General features: G+C 41.8%; 1 protein-coding gene across 2 annotated transcripts in view; it reads left to right on the top strand.

Moving 5' to 3' along the window:
- osbpl6 (oxysterol binding protein-like 6) overlaps positions 1-26370 on the top strand; it is a 64066-nt gene that overhangs the window by 18781 nt on the left and 18915 nt on the right. The window contains exons 3-11 of one of the 2 annotated variants that reach the window (XM_061234269.1): positions 7780-7902; positions 8099-8152; positions 11596-11709; positions 12236-12406; positions 13716-13821; positions 14416-14519; positions 15257-15349; positions 22041-22209; positions 22638-22768. In XM_061234269.1, the coding sequence (XP_061090253.1) occupies positions 7780-7902; positions 8099-8152; positions 11596-11709; positions 12236-12406; positions 13716-13821; positions 14416-14519; positions 15257-15349; positions 22041-22209; positions 22638-22768 (1065 nt within the window). The remainder of the gene's footprint in view (positions 1-7779; positions 7903-8098; positions 8153-11595; positions 11710-12235; positions 12407-13715; positions 13822-14415; positions 14520-15256; positions 15350-22040; positions 22210-22637; positions 22769-26370) is intronic. The other variant, XM_061234270.1, reaches the window with a different exon arrangement.

Here is a 26370-nt window from a genome sequence, read left to right as displayed (position 1 = left end):
AGCACAAAAACCAAAAAGAAAAGACATGGGTTTTAGGTCAGGCGTGCTCCTGCCATTGCCCTTGACCAAGGCACTGGGCTCAGAACTGCAGTTGGTCCCCGGGGGCTGCACATTGGCTGCCCACTGCTCCTAAGTAACTAGGATGGGTCAAATGCAGAGGACGTTTTGATTTAGATTTTTAGATTTTTGATTTTTTAAGTTAGTTTTCCGCCAAAGTTGTTCAGTTTGTAAAAATAACAGAAAAACAGGTTCAAAGGGTTCCTGTGCAACACAACGGATTCTTCTCGTTTCCTCATTTTTCAGTTTTTTTTTTGAATTAGAATTGCTCATTATTTACCAAATTACTTTTGTGTTTCCTCAGCAACGTAGCTGCTCACTTTCCTACAAAGGGTGTCTTAGTTAGTTATTGTGAAGTACTATTTTGTAGCTGAATGAAGGTTGATTGGTGTCTTATTCTTTTAGCTGCTTGAATATTTTCTTATGTTTGTCTTTACTTTTTCTATATTTAATAAGAAATAACTCCTGCTAAGAACCTTTATTCACTGCTTCCCACTGAGTGGACGGCAGACACTCTGGGGTCTGATTTATTTCAAGGAAGGTTTCCTATTCCTTATTAATAAAAGATGTGAACTCTTCCCCTCTTGCCTTTCTGCTTTAGTAACAAGGTATTAAATCGCCATTGTGTGTCACAAGTGTGGTCTAAAATCTCGAATAAACATATCCGGGTTTTCTCTGAGACTTATTGAGCGGGTAGTGACATAAGGAACATTGGGTGTTAATATGCATTTCTTAAAAATCAATGGCAGGAAGTTTTGTGAAAGATGACTATATTCTTTTACAGTTTGAATGAGCTACACATCACATAATTCTGTGTGAACTACTGAAAACTATCGTTTTAGAGACCTTCTTTTTACATTACGTGGCATTTAGCAGACGCTCTTATCCAGAGCGATCCAGTGCAAATCAAACACAAGAACAAGTGCAAAAGTGGACCTGAGAGGACAGTACAGTTCCGAGTCCTAGTGTAAACATACAGAAATTCAGAACCCTTGAAGAGTAATGATGTTAGGTGCATTTGATCTGTCATTATTTCTGTCAGATATAGTGCTGAAGTTAGCACTTATACTCATCGAAGCGTTAGGGTTTTTTTCATGTTCTGAAAAGTGATGAAAGAGGGGCTGTTTTGCTTTGGGCAGTAAGAATTAGCAATTATAATGAACTCTATTGATTTCACTATGGATTTTGATCTTCCTTCTTCAGTTCATGCAAGTTAAATAATTGAGAATTGCAACACCTATACATCTTCTTTTGTAAAATGTGTATGGCAATTTATTACTGAGCCTTTGGGGTTATATGAGTAGTTGTTAATAATATTTAAGTTATAGTTATAGTAATATTTGTAATGCTTTTCTCTTGTCCAAGTGTTATCTGTATTTCATGTACATTTCACATTCTTAATTTTATTATTCTTTCATTCGAGAGGAATGAATTGGTCCCTGATTTGGTGATGTGTGTGCACGTGTGTATGCACCACACTGGAGCGAATGAAAAGCTCCCGGCTTTAGGGAAGCTCTAATGAGGCGTCTGCCCTGTGTAGATCAATCCCAGGGTCCTCTTGGCTCTCAGGAGGCACTCCAGTGCAATTAAAAGCTGCCGTATGCGGTCAAGCTCTCATGATGAATACAGACTGCAGGAGGCTCCAGTGGTGGGGGGGAGCAGTGTGGGAGAGGGGTATGTGTGTGTGTGCGCGTGCGTGCGTGCGTGCGTGCGTGCGCGCGCATGTGCATGTGTGCGCGCTGACCTCTTCCGCATGTAGCGGTTCCCACCTCACCTGGGTGTGATAACAGCTGCAGACAGAGCGCCCGGCTCATGCCTGTGCACAGTACTTGAATATGGCACTTAAGTGTTTGACGACAGGGTTTTTAGGTGAAAGTCATGACCCCATTTTTCGCCAGTCACACTAAACCTTAAGTAAAGACCTTGGGCCAGATTTACTAAGCCTTTCGCAACGATTTTCATGCACATATATGACTGCCCCGTGTTTTATGTATGAAACCGCCGTATGGGGCTGAAACCCCAGTATGAAATTTGTACGCCTCGAAAAAGCAAGCATGAACTGAGGCACGGGCGAGACAGAAACAGTTATAGGCTCTGAAGATGCGCTGAAATTATCTTTGCAACAAAAATCACACTATTTCAACTCCAGGAAATCATAAAATTATTATCATTAAATATTAATTATTGTATCAAGCATTAATTGAAGCTGGGTGTTTGTCACAGAAAATAATGTATTAAATCAACCAATATCTCATGCGACGCAGCGGGAAATGACAGAAATGTGCTCAACTGTAGTGACAGTAACAAGTTTCAAAAATCATTGCTGTTAGTAAAAAAATATGAATTGAACTGCTTTTGTCCATTGCAGAACGACACACCTTTTGCCTTTAACAGTGTTAGAAACCGAGCATTCTCAACTGCCATTGGTAAAATAATAAAAACAGGGTTGTGTTTTTGTTTTGATTCGTTATCCTCCAAAACAATCACGGACAAGAAAAGGGCAAAGACTTGTGTGACAAACAATCAAGCATACAAATAATTGCGCTTCTGGGAGAAATAAAATATGTCATGGAACTTCCCACACAACGTTATCATTCTATCATGGTTTCCCGGCAACAGTCATGCTCATTACAACGTTACATCTGGCGGATTAATTGAAATGACAATAGCCACCACAACTGGAATATGTATACGTTTTGTTGTATGCTGGATATGCTTTAACGTGGCAGTAGACAGAAAGATATCGCATGCTGTGAAGATATTCAAAGCACTAAACACGTGTTTTAACTGCGTCTTTTAATATCTGCCTCATTCACAAAATGCGATTCATAGGCAGTCCCATTCGCTGATTCCGTAATGAGCTGTAGCCTTTGTAAATAGGACGTTAATTTCAAGCAGACTTCAGCCGCACCAACACACTCTCGTCAGGCCGCATTTCGCGCTGTGAGCTTGTTGAGTATCAGAGGGCAGGGTGAGGAGTCCGGATAAAGTCCTTATAAGCCCTGCCTGTGAGAACACAGGCCCTTATTTGAATGTCTCGTTTCATTACTGCGGCTGCTGGGGGTCAGAGGTCAGTGGTAAAAACATTTCCCGTCTTATTGTGTCAACTTTCAGTATCATTCATGGCAGGTACTTCCCTAATTATAGCTGCTGTAAAATACATGTGTTGTTGTCAGCCTTTACTTTATATTCACATAACTGTCAATTTCCTTGACATTTGTTAAGATACCTAATGTAAGGCATAGCTCGTTAAGTTGATAATTTTTCATTTTATGAGCCTGTTTGAGGAATTTATGAAAGACCAGCCCACTTCAGGTTTTTTTTCCTGCTTTGGTAGCCACATGTCCATAGATTTTTCAAGATGTATTTTATTGTATTTAAAAAAAAAAACCTTTTTAAGGCACCGGGAAAATGCTTGAAACTGTTCAAAGACAGATTTAAAGGACAACATTTACAGTCTTGTCACCTGAAATTCTTAATTAAACCCTTAAATGCCCTTATAGATACCTAATAAAGTGTTCACTGAGTGTATTTATTAGACTTATTTTTTATACATCTACTGCTGTATACATCCACTTAGAGTTATGATGCATTGTATGTTATGAGATGCTCTTCTGCATACCACTGCTTTAATGTATGGTTATTTGCGTTACTGTCACCTTCCTGTCAGCTTTGGCCAGTCTGGCCATTCTCCTCTGATGTGTCTCATTTACAAGGCATTTCTGTCTGCAGAACTGCTGCTCACTGGATTTTTTATTTTTTTTCCTCCATTCTTTGCAAACTCTAGAGACCAGGAGATCGGCAGTTTCAAACACCCTGTCTGCCACCAACAATCATTCCAAAGGCACACAGTTTTTCCCTATTCTGATGGTTCATTTGAACATTAACTTAAGCTCGTGACCCGTATCTACATGATTATATGCACACACACAATTGGCTGATTAGATAATCGCATGATTAAGTAGGTGTAATAAAGTAAAAGTGAGGGTAGTACTATATAGTATTTCTAGGATGTACAGTAGAGTGACGTCTTTCCATAGTAATTATTTCTTAGATAGCACGTAGCATGTGAGTGAATGTAGAATTTTTATTGTTTGTTATTGTTTCTGACATAATAAGAGTTTTATATAGCCGATTGGCATTAAAAGTGTATAATAACGGTTGGATTGAAAAGCAGCACTTGCAGTTGGTGCATGCCCAAGTTTCAGACTTCATTAATATGAAGGACCTAGTATCTTCATGCCACACAGGACAATTAATACATTTATTAATTAATTCTCACTGGATGCTTAATGATAATGAATAATGGATAAATACGTATAATGTGTATAATATGTATAATGTGTGCAATGTGCATAGAATACAAATATAATGCAGTATAAACGTCTTGCCAACAACCAGTCGATGCATTGTCTTGTAATGCTGTGCTTGTCTCCATTCCACCTTGAATTACAATTTCTGTCACACTGACCATAGGAGGAATATATTTCAAACCTCTGTTGAAAACATTGACTGTATTCACCAAGGTAATGTTTGCAAATGCATTTAAACTTACACTTATCATTATGCTTCAACTGATTAATCTAAACAGCCATGAGTAGCTTTAGTGGATTCTATTCATTTTCTTGTTTGTTATTCATGTCCCCGCTAGTAATGTATTCTTTGTAAAATATGTTGCTCACATGTATCCAGTGTGAGTGTGCTGTATTTATAGATATGGATTGAGTGCTGCAGTGAGGTGTCTCTATGGAGCATTTGTCCTTTCTCCACGTCCTGTTGCCATTACCTGTATTGTTGTGATTCATTGCAGCATTAGGAGCCTAATGTACTGCGCACGCCAGCACTGCTGGTGGGCCACAGGAGAACAGGGAGCCTTTACAAAGAGCTGCAGGGAGCTGCCATAGATCGATGTGACAACGGAAATGCTACTCGGTTAGCATGTTTCCAGGTGTACACCTACCTGACTCCTGGGAATATGCTCACTGGAAATATTTCTGAAGGAAATGTCTTTCATTTGGCTCCCAGGTTTCCAGGTGTACGTCTAACAATTTTTAGACTGATATCGCCTATACCTGTGAATGCGCTGAGTGAAAGATGTACACAGGAAACATGGTAGTATTTGTAAAGACGGACACCTGGAAAATGAAATGTGAAATAATCAGGTGAATGGACATGTGGACAGCTGCTAACTGAAATAGAATGTAATATATAAAATGTTCAGATCACTGGATTCCTGGAAACGTGCTAACTGAAATGTGAGATATTCAGATGGATGGACGCCTGGAAACTTGCAAAATGACATGTTTCTCGGATAAATGGTCACATTCTCTGGCACAATGGTCCTAAAGATTTTGAATTGCAGGAGAAGTGATCTGTTATTCAGAGCAAACCTTGATTTACATCACCGGCAGCACCATCCTCCTGTCCTCTCAACACTGCTCTGTCAAGACATTCAACAAATCCATATTGTTGCTTTGTTGTCTGATAAGCAATATTTGAAGGCTGAGTGATCATATATAGAGAGCTGATCGATAAGGTGTTGAAGAACGGCTCACAGCGCGGTGTAATCGGCGCTTTGCATGTCTCATAAATAAGGCGATCTGTCCTCGGGTGTGTGCGTGTCGCCTTGGAAGCGCAGATTTAGTGCGTTGTCAGGACGCCGGTTTCGACGTGCGGTTGTTCATCTCCTGCGGGCAGTCCCTTTCCTTACCGATGTTTCCTTTTCAGGAATGATTATATGAATTATGATGGCGTTAATAGTCCTGTCATGGTCCGTTCTTTGGGCTGATGCTTGCGACGCATTGTTAAATCCCCCATCCGTTGTGAAAGAGTGCTCCAAGGTCTTCAGGCCAAGGAACGTACAGTCTTGTTGAATCCGGGCTCATGGGTGTTGGAGTGCTGTCCCTCAATGGGCTAACGTGCAGGACTGATATCCTGCTGAGCCTGTGCTATGTATGGACTGTGTTAGCTGTGCTAACCACCCCAGTCATGCAGTCCTCTGGTACACCAGCGCATGCTTGGCTGTTGGGAGACCTGCAGAGCAAGAAGAAGCGGGTTGCATCTGCACTCCCTCCATAAATTTGTGTCGTCACATTGGGGGATAGGCCTGTTGCTATTAATAAGTTATGTAAATTTGTGGAATAAACGCCTTCCCATTCAATCTTTTTTGTGATGAGAAGCGTTCAGGTGAAAACCTGGCTAAATTTGGTTGATAAAAGTTTTCCGGACATTTTCCGGACGCAGGTAAAACCTGTGCTATATTTGTGTTAACCTAGTCCGTTTATGTCAAATGACCTAGATTTTCACTCCTCTACGCATCTACATTCCTGCTTTTGTTCACTGGGATTTGATCTAAGCAAAATAAAGCTGCAGCGGAGGGGGTTGCTTTGAAGTTTCAAGAGTAGATTGCAATAAACTTGATAAAAAAATAAATAAAACTTCATTAATTTTTCTAATTATTTTTATCAACAGAACAAGAGGGCAAAAGTGGTAGTGAATTGTGGTGAATTTCACTGGCAGCAAGTACAAAAACCACTCAGCGGCTATGTTCTAAACTGTATACTAGCATACTACTTGTAAAAAAAAAAAAAAAAAAAAAAAAAAAAAAAAAAAAATGTCAGACTGATTTTTAGTATATGGTTTCGAACACAGCAAGGGTTTAAGTATGGGGTGCAGAGACCCTCCCGGTGCTCCAGGTTACACACAGTGTTGTTTATTCTCTAGACAGCAGGCGAAAGGACAAACCGAATAGCCCGTCCACGTCATTGTGTTTCAGCTTTCTCATATGTATGCCCACTAAGTGGCCGTTTTCCAGTGACTCAGCAGAACATGCGGATGGTTTGACTGTAAAAGACTCTTACGCTCTGGTCGAGTGGTTAAGGAGCCTGATTGCTTGGACAGGGCAGCGAGGTCAGCAGTCACGGTGTGTATACTGTGACAGAAAAAAAAAAAAAAAGCAATAGGATCATTACAAAAAGCCCATGTGTTCATCTGCATACGTGGGGTCAGGGGTCAACTTGCTGTTAGTTTGTGAGACATGGTACCCTTGGGAGCCAGTGATCCCCACAGCTGTGCGCACAGTCGGATTCCATGAATGTTTTCTTGTCTGAGAAGGGGTGGTGATGCGTTCCCACCTCCCCCCTCCTCCCATAGACTGTCAGCAGAAACTTGGTACTGCTGTAGGGGCTACACATTTGCTGGGTTTGTACTGACACAGGCAACGCATGTAAAAAAATATATTATAATAACAATTATGCCACAAAATGGTTTTCGGCAGGATGGTGCACTGAAATACAGGATACAGCTCAAGATGAATGCTTAAATGTTCTGCCCAGTATATATACATATACATTCCAAACACCCACTCCCCCCACCCACAGAAGAGTACAGCCCTACACTACAGACTCAGGAGGAGCAGAATTCTTCAGGAAAAGCGAAAGCTAATGGAGCGGTAATGGCGAGAGCGCTTGATGATTCACAATCCTCCCACAGTTCTTAAATGTGTTAATGAATACTTTTCATTTGGTGTGATGGGTAGGGGGTTCACAATGGCATTGCTCTCTTGTTCCCTGTCTGGGGAAAGGTTTTGTGCGTGCGTGCGTGCGTGCGTGCGTGCGTGCGTGCGTGCGTGCGTGTGTGCGTGTGTGTGTGTGTGTGTGTTGGCCTTCTCTGTGAGTGACACAGAGTTTCATAGTGCTGCGTTTCCTCTTTTTTTCCCTCCAGGAGACAGACAGCTGGGAAATCATTGAGGGGCTGAAAATCGGCCAAACCAACGTCCTGAGACCAGACAAACATGAAGGCTTCATGCTGAAGAAGAGAAAATGGCCACTGAAAGGCTGGCACAAGGTCAGGCTTCAGGCTGGCTGAGGTCTTGAGTTTTTATTTCTTAAGAAGTAAAGAGGTTTTGATGGGCCACTTGGCCAATGTGGACTGCCTCTTGCAGCCCACCAAGATTCTGTTTACTACCAACATCCTTCAGTGACTCTTATGAAGTGAAATACTACATGCCGCAGTTGAAATGTATTTTTGTCTTTCCCCACAGCGCTTTTTTGTTCTGGATAATGGGATGTTGAAGTACTCAAAGTCTCCCATTGAAGTAAGTGTTTTGCTTTCGATAATTCCTGCTTTCCAAAATGTTAAAGGGGCTGGTAATAGTTTAAATAACCATACATTATCACAGAGAGATGTATCCACTACACATCCTCCAATTATCTATTCAAAGTAATGTAAATAACTAGAATAAAAAAACATTTCAGGTCATAAACCTCAGGTCATAAACATGGTTGTCTGGACCTCCTCACCGCCCCACCTCCTTCTTGAACTCCTCCCAAAATATACCGCACATAAGTAAATTGTATTGGTGAAGGAAGGACACCCAGTGAGGGATAAGGTTGGTAGAGGGTTTAAGAGCTGAAAAATAGCAAAAATGCAAACTCCACACAGAAAGGCTACAGTCAGCTTTATCCACTGCACCGCTGCCACATAGCTCACGCTACTAATCTCTATTAAATTGTCAGAAACCTTTTATTTCACAGCTCTTTAAAGGTACACTAGGTCATTTTGGACTTCTAACGGCCAAGAGAGGAATAGCAGCAACAAACACCTTCAAACCACAATACTGTTTATCCCTCCCCCTTCTGTGAAAACGCGCTGACCTTGAAATGCCATTGGCTGTAGCAATTGAAACCAATTTTCAACCAATGAGCTTGAATTATTGTACAGTTAAACAATGTTTTGGTACAGAGTGTCGGGCCGTCCAATGTGTATTTTGAAAAACAAATTTAAGGTCTGTAAACACAGGCAGATGGTGAGTGAACATGGCAGTGAGCCTTTTCTAATGATAGGAAGGGATTTGCAGTGGACTTGTTACAATTATTTAACACAAAAATCTTACCTATTGTACCTTTAAGTACCTAATATTTACTGGGTAAGTACACAGCTACAGTGTGTATGTAATTATTAGATAACTACTTTGAATATTATGGAACAAAGTCATTAAGTACCATATGTAAGTACTATGTAAATACGTTTTACAGCCAGTTTCATAGTGCTTACATCTGAAATCAAAATAGTTCCCTAATAAGTAGCTGGTACTTATCCAGTAAATACTAGGTAATTAACAGGCTGTAAAATATAGAAATTTCTCTATATACTGCTCTGGAAAAAATTAAGAGACCACTGCAAAATTATTTGTTTCTTTGGTTTTACCGTTTATAGGTATGTGTTTGAGTAAAATGAACTATTTTGTACTTACAACATTTCTCCCAAATTCCAAATAGAGCCTTTATTTGCATATCCAGTTAGAGCATTTATTTGCAGATGACACTTGGTTTGAGGTTTTCAGACCTCAAATAATGCAACATTTTTAAACAACACAATACTAATGTTTTAACTTAGGAAGAAATATTTGGTGGAATAACCCTGATTTACAGTCACAGCTTTCATGCGTCTTGGCTCCACCAGTCTTTCACATTGCTGTTGGGTGACTTTATGCCATTCCTGGCGCAAAAATTCAAGCAGCTTGGCTTTGTTTAATGGCTTGTGCCCCATCCATCTTCCTCTTGATCACATTCCAGAGGTTTTCAATGGGGTTCAGGTCTGGAGATTGGGTTGGCCGTGACAGGGTCCTGATTTGGTGGTCCTCCATCCACACCTTGACCTGGCTGTGTGACATGGAGCGTTGTCCTGCTGGAAATCCTCAGAGTTGGGGAACATTATCGGAGTAGAAGGAAGCAATTTTTTCCACTATAACCTGATTCATGCGTCCTTCACAAAGACAAATCTCCCCGATTCCAGCCTTGCTGAAGCACCCCAGATCATCACCAATCCTCCAGTGGGTGCGAGACACTGTGACTTGTAGTCCTCTCCAGGTCTCTAACTATTAGATGATCAGGTGTTGAACGAAGCTGAAAATTGGACTCATCGGAGAAGACGTCCTTACTCCAGTTCTCTACGGTCTGATCCTTATAGTCTTTCACAATCTTCAGCCTGGCTATTCTTGGCTTCTCATTGATGAAGGGCTTTTTTCTAGCTTTGCAAGACTTCAGCCCTGGCCCTAGGAGCCCGTTTCAAACTGTCCTTGCCGTGCACTTCACCCCAGCTGCCGTTTGCCATCCTTTTTGTAGGTCAGATGATATCATCGGTTGTACGGTTGTTGAGTGACATTCAAACAGGTTGCCGGTCATCTTGGTCAGTAGAGAGTTGTTTTTGCCCTCTGCCGGTCTGTAGCATTGTTGTCCCTGCTTGGCCTTGTTCTTATTAACAGCCTTCTTTGAAACTTTAAGAAGGGAAGCAACCTATGCTCACTGTATTCCTCTGCCAGTAAAGCCAGAATTGAACCATTCTTTTCCTTACTCAAGACCTTTCTTTTCAAGTCCTTTGCCATGGTCAATAGTTTATTTTTATTTTTATTCCAATTACATTTGAGGCACTACTAGCACTGTTTTTTGCCATGCAGCTGGTTCTATTGCAAGAGGATAGTGATGACCACCGCAGTGGTTTTTATACTTTTCCTCATTAAATGAGATTTGGTTTAGGCGATCACCGAATCAGTACCTCATTATGTAGAATGAGGTGTGCTTGTGTTGGAACAGACACTGGAATGGAATGGCTGCCATACATATAGAGATGCTGATTTAAGAAAGATTTGGCGTGGTCTCTTAATTCTTTCCGGAGCTGTACATACAAATCTTGTTAAACCATGGGAGGAGATATGCAATGAGACTAAAACATTTATTGGCCATTAGGTCAGGTCATTTATGATGTCATGAAATTATTTGGACCCATTAGCTCAGACTTTGGTAATAACTCCACCCAGGTAATCCCCACATTGGGATATATGGAAATGTTTTGACTGATATAGGTCAATATTGCAATGCATTCAATTTATCTAATTTTGATGATGTTTAATACAAATCATAATAACCCCATACAATGTAGTCTGAATCCATTCATGGATTTACCTTTACAGTCACTTGAACTATTCTGAAGGACTGAATAAAGCAGTATTGGGCAACATGCAAATCCATAAAGCTTTTTTTAAGACATTTTCAAAAATTCACACACATGTTCATACAGTGCAGTCTAAGTATTTTGACAGTGACACCTCCTGAAAAACTGCAGTTTCCAATCACTGGTTTGAAATGAGTGAAGATGATGCTAAATAAACCCATTGTGTGTTTCAAGTACAGTGTGCTTAATTTAAAGTAGTTGTGCTACCCATGGGAAATCTGACAATTTTCTTACAGTTGCTGTACCATCGTGCTTGCTTTAATTAGCCAAAATGCAATTATTCTCCTTATTAGGCAACCAGGCAGTGATATAGAGGATTCGGTAATTACTGTTTTCACCTTTGTCGATTTTATTTTTTTTGCGTTAGAAAAAGTCATTTTTGAGCTGTACATTTTCCTTTGACAGATTCTATAATTGCTCAAGCTCGAAGATAACAGCTCATGTCATCCATGAATATGCTGTACCCCAGTCACAGTGGTTTTACATGGCCTTTAGCATGCTGGCTGTAACCTTTAACTTCACTCTAAGATCCAGAAAGGCAAGCTGCATGGCAGCATTGATGTTGGTCTGTCGGTGATGTCAATAAAGAAACGGGCCCGTCGAATTGACCTGGATACAGAGGAGCACATCTACCACCTTAAGGTACGTACGTACATGCGCGTGTGTGTGTGTGTGTGTGTGTGTGTGTACATGTGTGTGCATGTGCTCGCTTGAGCTAATATATACATGCCTGTGTGTTTGAGCCTGTGTCTACAGTATGTGTGTGTGCACATGTTTATGAATGAATGCATGCATGTGTATTTGTGTGTGTGTGTCGATGTATGTAGTGCGCAAGTGTCGGGTCCTAATCCTGTCATTTTATACAGGCTTGGTTCAGATCGGGCTCTTTATAGCTGGCCCTTTAAATTCTGAAGCAAAAGCACAAAGCGCCACGTGAGCTGGATGGCAGTTGTAGACAAGCTAGTATACGCTAAGCTATGCGAGTGAGAGAATGGAATTTATGTATTTATTTCTTTTGGTACATTGCAAATCATTCTGGTGCCCTCTCTGTGTGTGCGCCTCTGTGTGTGTGTGTGTGTGTGTGTGTGTGTGTGTGTGTGTGTGTGTGTGTGTGTGTGTGTTTGCCCCTGAAGCGGTATATTGAGGTGCTGTCCTCTCCACCATCCAGGTGAAGTCTCCGGACTTGTTCGACGCCTGGGTCTCCAAGCTGCGGCACCATCGGCTGTACCGTCAGAACGAGATCGTCCGCTCGCCCCGTGATGCGTCCCTCCGCACATTCCCTCCTCCGCCTGTCGCAGAGTCCCCCCAGCCTGTCCCCACCACAGCCCACGAAGCAAAGGTAGGTCCCTGCCCCCCACGCTTCTGCTGCCCTTATTAAGGTTCATTAAGGTTCTCTAGGTCTGAATTAGCATTTTGCTCAGCTCCATGCATTATTTCCCAAAGTCATGCAAAATGCTATGCCTGAACAGCTTGAGGAAATTCTGTGAGTAAATGAGATGCCATTAGTCCACCCCATCCAGGGGACATCTGCAAGAGGATTCCCGCAAACTGGCTCTGCCCTCTTGTTCAATCTTTTGAGCACTTGACTAATCAAAAATAGCTGAGAAGCCAACCGTGGAATTACGTTTGGTCCCCTAAAATGGGAGGACTGGGACTATGCATAAAAAGGGATGTTCACAGATTTTCTGGAACATGGACAGAAGTAAAAAGAGTTTTACTTTTTGCTATTATCTGGCTAACTCAGTAATTTTGCTTTGTGAAACAAGCCCCTGGTCCTGTACATTTTGCAACTGGGAAGTATCCATGTCACTGCTTACAGTAGCTTTTGACTGTGTGGTTGACCTTCAATAATGTGAACCCTAGGAGAGTACAATGCAATTATTGGGAATATTTAGGGAACTGGACTTGTAACTCACGGATTTGATTCCCAAGTGGGGCACAGTAGGGCTGTCACTTATGTCCGATAATCAAACATATTTGAATCTCTGCAAAAGGGTTCAAACTTGTAATCCCATTGCCTAGGTGAAAGAAGGGGCCGTTTTGCTCTCTGTGCTCATCTGCGTTGTGCTTATGGTAGGACTCAATATCAAAGAAACAGATAAACAACAAGCCATGTTATTGTTTTGTCTGGACGGTATACTGTTAGGTGGCCTAAACCTAAAGTTCATGTCTGGGTTGTCCTGTCTGTGTAGCATGTAGGCTGTACATTCCGAATGGAGTCAAGGAACATTGTAACTCCACCACACTTCAGGAGTGCCTTTTGGAAATATTCGGGGTTCTATGCTATTGGAGACAAAATAATAACACTTGAAATGTGTGCAAGAGGCAACTGCCATACTAAGCCTCCAATGGGTGACACTTTTTCCCCCTCAGAAGGAGATTTGAGAGTTCAGTTTATTTTAAGTATGCCATGACATTGTTGTGAATTAACGATGGACTTGTGCTTTTATTTTGTTTTAGCAACAGTTGCTCTGCCAAGTTGTCATTATTTCTTGGTTATAGCATACTGCAATTAAGATATTCAACTACTGATTTATTGGGAAATTAGAACTGCTGGGCCATAATAATAATATATTTAGATAGTGTTTAATTTCATAATTTAATTTAATTTTGATGGTAGAAAATTAGGTCTCCCTCCCTTGTCCCAGGCCAGGCCCAGTAGCAGCAGTAGCCTGCCAGCCTCCTACAGCAACGGCCAGAGCAAGGTGGCAGCCTGGCTCCAGGAGTCTGAGGAGATGGACAAGTGCGCCGAGGGTGAGTGCCCGCTTCGTCCAGCCCGGCCTGGGGCCAGAACCTGCTAATAAAGACTGCAGGTTTCTGCAGTCCTTTTAAAACATGTTACACACCTTCTGGAAAGTCCTGAGAGATGTGGAAATGCAGAGAAAATGCCAAAATAATTTACCAAAGAAATACATCTCTCTGCACTTCCATTTTCATTTCATGCTAATTTTATAGGATATTACAACAGCAATAATTACATGATCTTTAAAAGTGGATCTCATTTCTCCCTGAATAGGGTAGTTAGAATTCATAACCTGGGATCAGCTGGTAATCTTTACCGTTCAAGATAATGGAAAGAAAATGTCTGGTTTTGTTGTTATTCAGTGCCTAACTGATTATAGAGTGAACTCACCTGACTGCGTTCTTTAGGTGGACCTGTTTTCCTTTTAGTGTGGAAATAAATAAAAAAAAAGCAGTTATGTGGGTCTCCAGGGCCAGAGTTGGCCAGCCCTGATCCCTTGGAACCTTTGAGAAAGTAAAAAAAATAAATAAAATTGTGATGACCTGTGATCGAAGTCAGCAACAAAATATGTCCCTGCCCCTTCAGCACACTGTGTTTGTCTCCAGAGCTTGCAAACTGCCAGTCCAGTCTGATGGAGCTCAGCAGGCTACTGCAGAGTCTGGAGATCCTACAGAGGACCCAGTCAGCGCCCAACTTCTCCGACATGCAGGTAGGCCAGCCGCAGGGCTGAGAGAGCGGGGTTCCTTCCTTGCCACCACAGGAACACAGCAGTCACACTCCCAGGATGCCTCTACGGGGGGAGGTGGGGGGGGAGGGGTAGACGTGCAGCCAAGAACCTGATGCTGGTGTAGGACCTCTGATTGTGTGGACACCTCAAATGACGTTTCATTTTTCTGTGTACCCTAAACGTTGAAGGAGCAACGTAGATACTGTAGATAGTTATTAGTGTGGATAAAGGCCAGTTTATAGTCCAGCGACAGGGCATCACTGCGCCCAAAGATGGATGCCGCTGGTCGCAGCAACATTTGATTTATACTCTTGGTGACATACGCCAATACTTACGTTTATACTTTTTGCTCGGGACAACAACCACAGTCTATGTCGTGCGACAATAGAATGTTCATGAACATTCTACGATTTCATTCGAACGACACACTGTTGCTAGACTATAAAGCGGCCTTCATACTGCAGTTACAAGTCATTAGCAGTTAGGTCACATTCTCAAGCGCTGCTGTGATCAATTACGACACGTTCAAGAAGGAGAAACAATTCGACTTTACTTTTACTCTGATGCTTTACATGTTGATATTGCCAGTTTTTCATTTCACTGCTTAACATTGCTAAGCCATTTCTTGCCAACCATGACTTGCTGAGGAGGAGTGGTGCAGAGACACCACTCAAGTTTTTGTCTTATTAACCATCTCTTCATCCATCTGTGTAATGTAGGCTAATTGCATAGATATGTCAAAGAAAGACAAGCGTGCAAGCAGAAGATGGAGAACCAAAAGCGTGAGCAAAGATGCAAAAATGCAACTGCAGGTACAGAATTTCCTCATTGTCACTGGCTTTGTCTCGGCTTTGTCTCTTAGATACAGGGTCACTTTTGTCTGTCAGAACCACTGCCTCCAGCCTTCTGTTTCTACTGAGAAAACACTCCTGTGACACACCTCTGTGGTTTTGGAGATCCCAAAACATTTTGATTTCTGATCTCAGTCTATAAGTATGTTCATGGATGTTCAGAGAATACTAACTAGCAACTAACTTCGTGTGATTAATCTGCAGTTATAGTAGTAAATAATTATAATAAGCTTCATAGAGCACTTTCATATAAACTTTTTCACAGTGAAATATATAGGACTATTGGTGCCAAAAATGAAATAAATACATTCATAAGTAGTTAAATAAATACAAAATTAATTTCTAAAGCTTTGAGTATTCCCAGGAGAACGGAGCCCTCAATAATTGAAATCAAACAAGTTTGGAACCACCTGGGCTCTTCCTAGAGTTGGCTGTCCAGCCAAACTTGAGTAATTAGGCAAGAAAGGCCTTGGTCAGGGGGTGACCAAGAACCCAACCGTCACTCTTACTGAGCTTTGGAAGTCCTCTGCAGAGATGGGAGAACCTGCTGGAAGGACGACCATCTCAGCAGCACTCCATCAATCAGGCTTTTATGGTAGAGTGGCTAGACGGACATCACTCTTCAGTAAAAGGCATATGAAAGCCTGCTTGGAGTTTGCTAAACAGCAAAAAACACAAGGAAAAAGAATCTCTGGTTTGATGAGACAAAAATTTTACTCTTTGGGCAGAATTCCAAGCACTATATCTGTTGAACACCAGGCACTGCTCATCACCTGGTTCATGCCATTCCAATGGTGAAGCATGGTGGCATTAGCAATTTAGACAGCCAAGAGCTACTAAGTGCTTTTGTATTATGTTTTGTATGAAGCACTTCATCATTGTACCAGTAGCCTAATATATGAGTGGCTGTCAGTAGTTCATAGCTGACATTAACTAAGATTAAATAGTTATGGAAGCATATCACGGCCAAAATTGAAATGAAAATGAAATGCGTAAAATAGCAATGTAATGTTTTATTTTACAGTTTTTTTTACAATCACTTCGACCATAATCTCACAAGCTTGTGCTCAATCAAAACCTTAGACACAACACTCAAAATGGTAAGCACTTGTTCGCCTGTGTTACAACATGCATCTTTGAAGAAATCTTGCACTTCCAAACTCATGGGTGCAAATTCCTCATTTTTCATGAAATACAATAGGAACATTTGTTTAGATCGCCCACACAAAAGATACCTATAACACTGTTTAGTTGTTTTTACAATACTTTACTATAGCATGTAAAATACTTGATACATGTTTCAATATGGTCTTTTTGTGGTTCTAAATAAAGGGAATAGTGGAAACAGTATAAGAGAATGGAATCATTGAAATAAAAATGAAAATTTATAACATACTGTGGGTTTGGTTCACAGCTGTTGTTTTTTGGGTTTTTTTAACTACAATTGCAAACTTGCAAAAAATATTTTTTTTTTTTTAGAACTTTTCACAGTTAGCACAAGATCACTGTATGTGGACCAAACTGAATTATTTTGTCATTGCTTTTACAAAAAAATCAGGCTGAACCACCAAAACGATACATTTCTACAGTCCAATTTGAAAATCACCAACAGAAAATAGTGCATTGACTGTAATGCCACTGGTTGTTAGTTGTTTTTTAGATTATTGTTCTATGATTAACACAAACAATTCTAGTGCTGGTGCTTTTCCTTTGAGACATGTTCACAGTGGTTTTGTAGTTTTGTGAATGAAATGAACTGACAAGCTGCATGTTGATGCAGAGTGTTGTATGGAGAGTTTTGAAAAAGTGAATTTTTAGCAATTGTAAAAAACTGTAATCATAGCAACAAAATTATAGGTACAAAGTGGGAAACAAATCCTGAACTGCAGAGAAAGACACTGTCCTTTACCAGGACAACCCCCCCCCCCCCACCTCGAAGACGAGAAACAAGGTCACATCTCTGAAGGAGTACTTGTCGTCTGCCATTCCATTGATCAACTCCACCTCTTCCTCCTCCTCTCACTGCTTGATCTCTATTCTAACACGGATCATCTGATTGCTCAATGTTGTCACTATGTTGGTGCAGGTGGATACACATCCTTACTTCTGCTCTTAACACTATGTAAAATCAATCATCAGTCATTTGACCACCAGCTCAAACATGCGTGTCAGTTAGGTTCAAAACCCCTGTGACAAAAGATGGTGATGGTAATGTGGTAAAATTGATCCTGTTCCAAAGTAATTGTTGTCAATAGATTTATTTATCCTAAAACATTCATGATCTAAACATGGAAGTAATCTGTTTTCATAAAACTGTGCTTTCGGAGTAATGTTACACTTAATTATAATTTTTAGTATTATACCAATGTTTGATACATTGGTAGTTAGATGCATTGTAATGGATGGAAAGACTGTATTTTCCGAAGTGTTTCATATCTTTGTTTTCAGCTCAAACTCGGCTACAATAATATGGCAACAGTAATTAGATCAGAATCATTTGAAACATATCCGAACAGAACACGGGGAAGCGGCCGCTTACAAAATAAGCTAGCAAGTCGATAAGATCATTTAGGCCTATGTATTTTTTGAGAGCAAAAATATCATAGTTTCATGCACGCCGCCTTTTATGGCTTAGAGTGGCTCCACTTTTAGGAAGACCACAAGTGGTGGTCGATACATGTCCCCTGTGCTGACACTTGCTGGGTGACATCCAACCTATTTCACATCCGACCTAATAATTACAATTGTTTTTTTTGTTTTTTTTATTACCTCCGGAGGATAACGAGGGCATTCTTCATAACCAGGAACAGAGTGTTCCCAATATTGTGGACTGGAAGGAGTTTGAAGAAGTTTTTAGCAATTGTAAAAAAACTGTAATCATAGCAACAAAATGATATAGGTACTAAGTGGGGGGAAAAAATCCTGAACTGCAGTGAAACTGTCCTCTACCGTGGTAGTTGGTAGTTAGATGCATTGTAATGAATCAAAAGACAGTATTTTCAAATGTAATGTGTGTATTTCATTTTTAAATGCTAATACTTTGAAAGTTAAGTTGAGTCATTGTGAACAAGTGATTTGGTTCAGTGATCAAATTATTTTTCTTTATGTATATTGTATCCAAGCAATTGAAAAAGTGTTTATAGTTTTGAAAAATGCCCTCAAGGTACTGAAATGAGTGTTTTTGTAAATGAAAATTTCCCACTCATATATACACACAACTAGCAATAACACTTGCACTTGCGTTTACAGCCATGTTGCACCGAGTGCAAGATTGAGCCCCTGGTCTCTAATCAACGGCTCTCATTCTACAAATTCAACTGATCCTGACTGAAGGGTCTGTAAAATTCAACCAATCTAGTCAACATCACCCATTAAAGCAGTGTCCACATACCTGGACAAACCTGAGATAATTACATAAGGATATAAATAATAAAATGCGGAAACAAATTTTTTCATTTTATTTTAATTTATCCATTTAGTTTTGTGTTCCATTTTGGCATCAATAGTCCTCAAAGGTTACCAAATGGGCACTCATATTTCACCTTTTTATAAACATAGTTTTAAGATGATTTGGATGTTTTATTCCCTCCACAGTTTGCTAGTTGTCACTGCCATTTTATCACTGATCTCCCATGAAAACATGAGTCATCAGTGGAAAGGAAATATGAGAGGTTAAAAGCTGATACTCTGTGTATTTGATTTGCTTATCACAGGGCACATCACTTGTACAGCATGAAATTTCATATTTGGTCCATTCTGTGTGGTGTCAACACCATATTTATTTGTACATGCTGGTTTGGTTTCCTCTGTAATGCTGGTGGAATATTGGTTAAGCTAGCAGAAATAATTGGCACCTGCAGATGGAGGGAGAGAGCAGTTGGATAATTCTATCTGCTTTCAAGTGCCTTCGCTTTGCTGGTTGATTGAGTCCAATTTTGTGTGTGTGTGTGTGTGTGTGTGTGTGTGTGTGTTTCTGGGTTCTCCCCAGAATCTTTAAACAGAGCGATGTTCAGACCCTCATGTCTTTGAAGTGGATGCGTAGGTGGGGTGCTGTTAATAATGGACTCAAAGTAATCTTAAATTAGATGAACAGATAATAAAAAGGACTACAAAAGAGAAATATGCAGTATTTTTGAACATGAACATAATAAATATGAACATTAATAGACTCCAAAATAAATGAAAGTATTCCAATATAAAAAATTAAATAAGAAAATAATTTTTAAAAATCTTGGTTCGGTAAATACCTCTGTTCTGACATTTTCAGTACAGCCGGGAAAAGTGTAAAATATAAAACTTCTTTTCATTTATTATGAAAATGTAAATAGTGGCCATAAATTCAAGCTGAACAAAATTCATCACATTAACATGAAGGCACCACTGAAGATGTGGAGTTTTGAATTTAAGTACTGCACAAAATACAATAAGGTTCTGCACATGCGTCAAAGCATTTTTGTGAGTTTGCTTCACTGTGAGTGCATTTCAGTGAGCTCACTTCACTGTGAGTGTGCATTTGAGTGAGCTCACTTCACTGTGAGTGTGCATTTGAGTGAGCTCACTTCACTGTGAGTGTGCATTTGAGTGAGCTCACTTCACTGTGAGTGTACATTTGAGTGAGCTCACTTCACTGTGAGTGTGCATTTGAGTGAGCTCACTTCACTGTGAGTGTGCATTTGAGTGAGCTCACTTCACTGTGAGTGTGCATTTGAGTGAGCTCACTTCACTGTGAGTGTGCATTTGAGTGAGCTCACTTCACTGTGAGTGTGTATTTTCTGAATACAGATGCCTTGGAAATGAAAGTGAATGAAATGTGCGCTCTCCCTCTTTCTGTGTAGTGCTTCTGTTTAAGCGTTGACATGACAGGCCATGCTCAGGGTGTGAAGATTCGGAATCCCATTTCAGGAGAGTGACATTACCAAACCACCCGAACTCCCATTGATTAAGCTGACAATTCAAAATGCACATAAAGCACCTTTTTTGTTTCTTCTCATTTTGGATCCTACATCTGTTTGCTTCACTTTCTCATGCATAATCATGAGAACCATAGACTGAATCAGAGGCCTTAGAACACATATTCTGGACTAATTTCTTACTTAAAATAGAAAGTGCTTTCTTTGAATAGCGTTGAGGTCAGGGTCTGAATTTAACACTCACTGCCAGCCTAGTCGCCGTAGTCACCCACCACATTGGTGTTATTTTTTATTTTTTAAATTCATATGATCAAACGAAACAAAATTTGCTTTATGTTTATGATATCAACATTCAGACACTTGCACGCTTGTCTCTTCACTGCATAGCTATAGCCCAGCTGCTATATAGATGCATTGCTGCTAGGAAATAGCCTATACAGTGACCGTGTTCCCAACCCTGATGGTCATTTTACAGGTTATGCTACAATGCAACAAAATCAAGTTCTACTTCAGCAAAATGTATAGATTACTGCCTGCAATGTACCATGATATGATTAAACATATGGTTACCAAATATGTAATGATTATTGTCCTGAGTGTTACTGTACTCATATGCAGGCAGCCAGTGTAGCGTTTTTGACCCAATAATAGTAACGTTTAATAGAGAGATTGAGTGAAAGAATGGATGGCTAGTGCCATTGAACAATGCTAGCCATAAATGTGAAACAACGAGGTTGTGTGTTAGATTTCTGAACAAGCATAATTAAGTAACATTTATGCCCAAAGTCAACTGATTGTCAGCTACGCTACAGGCCTGACAGGCGGCCTATAGCGTAGTGGTTAAGGTAAATGACTGGGACCCGCAAGGTCGGTCGTTCGAACCCCGGTGTAGCCACAATCTGCACAGCCATTGGGACCTTGAGCAAAGCCCTTAACCCTGCATTGCTCCAGGGGATGTTTGTCTCCTGCTTAGTCTAATCAACTGTAAGTCACTTTGGATAAAAGCATCAGCCAAATAACATGTATTGTGATGATTGACTTTAATTTCACAGAATTTTCTATTTGACAGTGGTCGCGCTAATGCAATGCTGCATCCTTGGGACGCATTTTTGCTTCACCAGCTAATACAAAATAAAATAAAACACCGGAGCAATTTCCATTTGAATTAACTCATGTTGAGCAAGCTAGCTAGAGTGTGACATCTAATTTTCAGCTTTTCAAATTAAGCGCTTTCTCTTTGAAGCTCACAATGCCACCAAAGGCTGTGTAAATATTATCATGAAAAAAGATCAGAAATATCCAACCTGGAATGCGAGTGGCTCAAAGAAACAGGAGTAATTATTGTTTTTTTTGTTCAAGTCACCTGTTGTCATCTTAAATAAAGTTAGGTATTTTGTGCATTGAAGGACATGAGAAATTGTACATGTTAAATTTACATATTAAAATATTACTCCTATTCAAAAATGTAAATACATAATTCACGTCTCTTCTTGAATCAGGTTCTCTCTGCTTTGTCACGATCCCGAGTGTGAGCATGTGGGGAGCTATTATCTGGCCACAATTCCCAATGTTTCAATGTGGAAAAGAGTGTCTTTAACCAATGTGCCCGTTTGAGATTTAAAAGATCTGAACGCTTGAGAAACCATCCAGTCCTCCTCTTGAACACTGATCCTCTTTTGCTCACTGACATGTCGGTTTTTAACGGTTGAGTAAAAGCATCTTGGTCTCCCTTCCTCCTCAAGGTCCCTCTGAGCGCCACCATGTCGCCAATGCGTCTGCACTCATCCAACCCCAACCTGTGCGCTGACCTGGGTGACTTCCAGACCCCCACGACCCGCCTAGCCGACGCTATCGAATCTGCCGCCAGCTACATCAAGCTGCAGGAGGACTTCTGCCTCATCGCTCAGAAAGGTATCGGCTCGACCCGAACCCTGGTTCTGTCCGTGAGCCCCCTACAGCGACACGCGATTGCACTGTCGTCCCCACACTGCAAAACATTTGTTTTAACAAGCGTTTTTAGTCTTGTGATAACACTTAAGGTACTTTTTTCCTTTCAAGTACAAAATATTAGCTTGGTTTAAGATACCGTTTGCTTGACAATTCCCTCCCTCATTGGTAAATCTTGAAATGAGTCAAACTTTCAAGGTTTTTTGTCTCATTTAGCAAAAAAGGTAATAGACATATTATTTAAGTCTAAATATAAGACCAAGATACTTGTTAAGACTGACTTATTTTTAGTTCCTTTGCACTGCAGGGAGGGAGGGTTTTGTTTTATGCTTTGCGCTTTAGCTGCTTCAGAATGCTTTGCTTCTTTACACCCCTCACGGTTTCCATTGCAGTTCACTCTCTGTTGAAGTCGGCCTTCAACACAGTCGCCATCGAAAAAGAGAAGATCAAAGAGCTCCTCTCTGAGCAAGAGCAGCCGGAGCAGACGGCCCAGATTATGACCCTGAGGAGGTCTTTATCACAGGTGAGCCGGGCACACCCCAGGTGACCCAAACTGCCCTCTTGCTGGTAATACACTGCTGGACGCTCATGAGCTGGCTGATAACAGGGGGGGGTCTCTGGGAACTGGTCAGGAACAACCTGTTCCAGCTCTCTGACGAAGGGGTCACACTGCGCAGGCAGTCGCGGAGAAAGTGTAGGAGGCGTTCCATGTGGGTTAGGTCATGGTTGCTAGAGCAACAAGCACAGGGTGCCTTCAGGAATTTGTGTCGCAAACTAGAGGGGAAAAGAATGTCAGATTTCAAGAACCCTGTTTGCATGTTAGAACAGTTACTCCTGTGATACAGTGGTAGAATACAAACCACAGAGACCGCATTTCAGTTGGGGAGTGGCAAATGATGACTCAGCGATTCTTGGCCACTGGTAAACAAATGTTTGTCTAATCAATGAGGTAGATCAGATCGATCACGGTGTGTTTTGGAAGTGCTGCTGCAGGGTTGTCTTCCACTACCGCCCCACGCCCTTTCTCCCACGTCAGAACTCAGAGCTGAAAAAAACGGCTCAACTAGGTTTTGAAACCGCTGGTAGCTGGTTGATCAGTTCAGACCAGCTCCCAGCTGGACATAATTTAACCAGTTCAAGATATGTTTTGAAACAGCTCAGACAAGCTACCAGCATACCCAGCTAAACCACCTTATCAATTTTGAAGCTGGTCAAGCTAGCATAGCTGGATTTTTGAGGAGGGTACTGCATGGTAACTTGCTTGAAGGGCTGACCCAAGAGGTCCCCAATTGATTTTCTTGAATCGGGACACCAAGCCAACTGTACCCCGGAGCTCAGCCCCCCAGTGTTGTCAGCCGATCGTCACCTTAGTATTCCCGGCTTTTAGTAAATGGAATGGTAAATGGACTGTATTTATATTGCGCTTTTATCCAAGGGGTCAAAGGCTGAACCAATTGGGGCTGTGTACAGATATCAATCAACTGATATAGGGTAAATGTCAAGCCCTATAATTCTATAACATATTCCATCTGTGGCTTCTGAGAATAAATAACTTTTACTGTTATGGATTTTGTGCATTAAGATGTCATTTTACATTTACATTTTAGTCATTTGGCAGACGCTTTTAATCCAAAGCGACTTACAAGTGCATAGGTTCTACCACAAGTCGAAGCATCACATCCAGAACTAGAAAAATACACCTGGACTGCTGTTCTAAACATATAGTCGTCATCATAAGTGCAATTTTTTTTTTTTTTTTTTTTTTTTTTTTTTGGGGGGGGGGTTAGACAGGGATAGGGGTATCAGAAGGGGGGGGCAGGGTAAATCAGGAGGGGGGACTAAGGTAGAGTTTGAAGAGGTGTGTTTTGAGTCTGCGTCGAAATAGGGGGAGGGATTCTGCTGTCCTGACAGTGGTAGGCAAGTCATTCCACCACTGAGGAACCAGAACGGAAAACAGGCGTGAACGTGCAGCTCGACCGCCAGGTGCCCGTAGAGAGGGAATCGTAAGGCGACCAGAGCTGGCAGACCGGAGTGGTCTAGCTGGGGAGTAGGGAGTGATCAGGGATTGTATGTAATGTGGGGCAGTCCCCTTAGCAGCCTGAAATGCCAACACTAGGGCCTTGAATCGGATGCGTGCGGCAATAGGAAGCCAGTGGAGGCCAATGAGAAGCGGGGTGACATGAGCCGACCTGGGCTGACTGGTGATCAAGCGGGCTGCAGCATTCTGGACCAGCTGGAGGGGCTTGATGGCGCACGCTGGGAGACCGGCTAGGAGGGAGTTGCAGTAATCCAGGCGGGAAATGACGAGCGCCTGGACTAGGAGCTGGGTGGCTTTCTCCGTCAGGAGATGACGGATGCGGCGTATATTAAACAGGAAGAACCTGCAGGTTCTGGCAGTGGAGGATACTTGTGGAGCCAGGGAGAGGCAGTTATCAAGAGTCACCCCAAGATTCTTTGCCGTACGGGAGGAGGAAACTACAAAGTCCTCCACAGTCAGTGAGAGGTCGATTGACGGAGAGGACTTAGCAGGGATGTAGAGAAGCTCAGTTTTGGCAAGGTTGAGCTTCAGGTGATGGGAAGTCATCCATGCAGAGATATCAGCCAAGCAGGCAGAGATCTGTGTGGTGATTTGGGTGTCAGGGGGGAAGGAAATGAAGAGTTGGGTGTCATCAGCGTAGGAGTGATAAGAGAAGCCGTGGGAAGAGATAACAGAACCAAGAGACATGGTGTATAGCGAGAAGAGGAGAGGCCCAAGAACCGAGCCCTGCGGGACTCCAGTTCGTAGGGGTTGAGGGTCGGAGAGTGCGCCCCTCCAAGTCACCTGGTAGGAGCGACCAGAGAGGTAGGAGGAAAACCAAGCGAGTGCAGAACCTGTGACACCCATCCCAGACAGCGATGAGAGCAGAATCTCATGGTTGACTGTATCGAAGGCGGCCGACAGGTCGAGGAAGATGAGGACAGAGGAGAGGGATTTTGCTTTAGCAGAGTGGAGTGCCTCAGTGACCGCGAGCAGGGCGGTTTCAGTGGAGTGGCCACTCTTGAAGCCAGACTGGTTGGGGTCATGGAGATTGTTGTGGAGAAGATAAGTGGACAGTTGGGAGCAGACCGCCCGTTCCAGGGTTTTAGCAAGAAAGGGAAGAAGAGAGACAGGCCGGTAGTTGTTCAGGGCAGAGGGATCGAGAGTAGGTTTTTTGAGGAGGGGAGTGACTCTGGCCCTCTTCAGGGAAGAGGGCATGGTGCCGGAAGAGAGGGAGGTGTTGATTAGAGAGGAGAGAAAAGGGAGAATGTCCTCAGATATAGATTGTAGGAGGGGAGAGGGGATGGGGTCAAGAGGACAGGTGGTCGGGCGGTGGGAAGTAAGGAGTTTCAGCGTGTCGGCGTCAGAGAGGGGAGAAAAGGAGGTTAGGGAGTTGGGGAGGGTAGGAGGGTCAGCAGGGGTGGAGGGTTGGGAGAAGGAATTGCGAATAGCATCGACCTTCTTTTCAAAGAAGGAGACAAAGTCATCAGGTGTGAGTGATGAGGGGGGTGGGGGGGGAGGGGGGGCCAGAAGAGAGGAGAATCCATGTCAGAATCCATGACCGTGACATTTACTGTCTCATGATACATTTAGTTTGTTTTAATGCTAGATGTTTGAGAGCTATGTAGATTGAATCCCCAATGACTGCTCACTTTATTTGTATTTTACAAATGGAGAGAATCGGAGACAAAAAAACAATAACTGAGTACCGTGCTTTCTTTTAACTTCACTTCAGTAAGTCAGGGAAACTGAAGCTTGTCATCTGTAGTCTGTTGGGCTTTCTTGGCGTCACAGTGATTAAATGGAAGAGTTTGTACAGTCTATGCAAATTGTAAATTATGCATTGTTTTTGTGTAATGTATTGCTTTTCACATCTTTGATTTGAATACAATACTGGCCTCTGAGGAAAAAAATATGACCATACTTTTGAATGCCAGACGTTCAAATATACAGTATGCACACATTTCATATATACCAATGCAGCTTCTCTGCCCTCTTAGCAAGCGGTTGCTAAATTCAGTTTTAAGTGAATAAAGTGAAAACCTGTTAGCTGCGCTGTATAGCAAGGATCATTGAATCCAAATCCATCCCTGGTTTTTTTTTTCTCT

This window comes from Conger conger, chromosome 3 (genome assembly GCF_963514075.1).
Source record: "Conger conger chromosome 3, fConCon1.1, whole genome shotgun sequence".
NCBI classification, from domain to species: domain Eukaryota; kingdom Metazoa; phylum Chordata; class Actinopteri; order Anguilliformes; family Congridae; genus Conger; species Conger conger.
The sequence above is the reverse complement of the archived record's forward strand: the minus strand, read 5'-3'. Positions and strand labels throughout refer to the sequence as shown.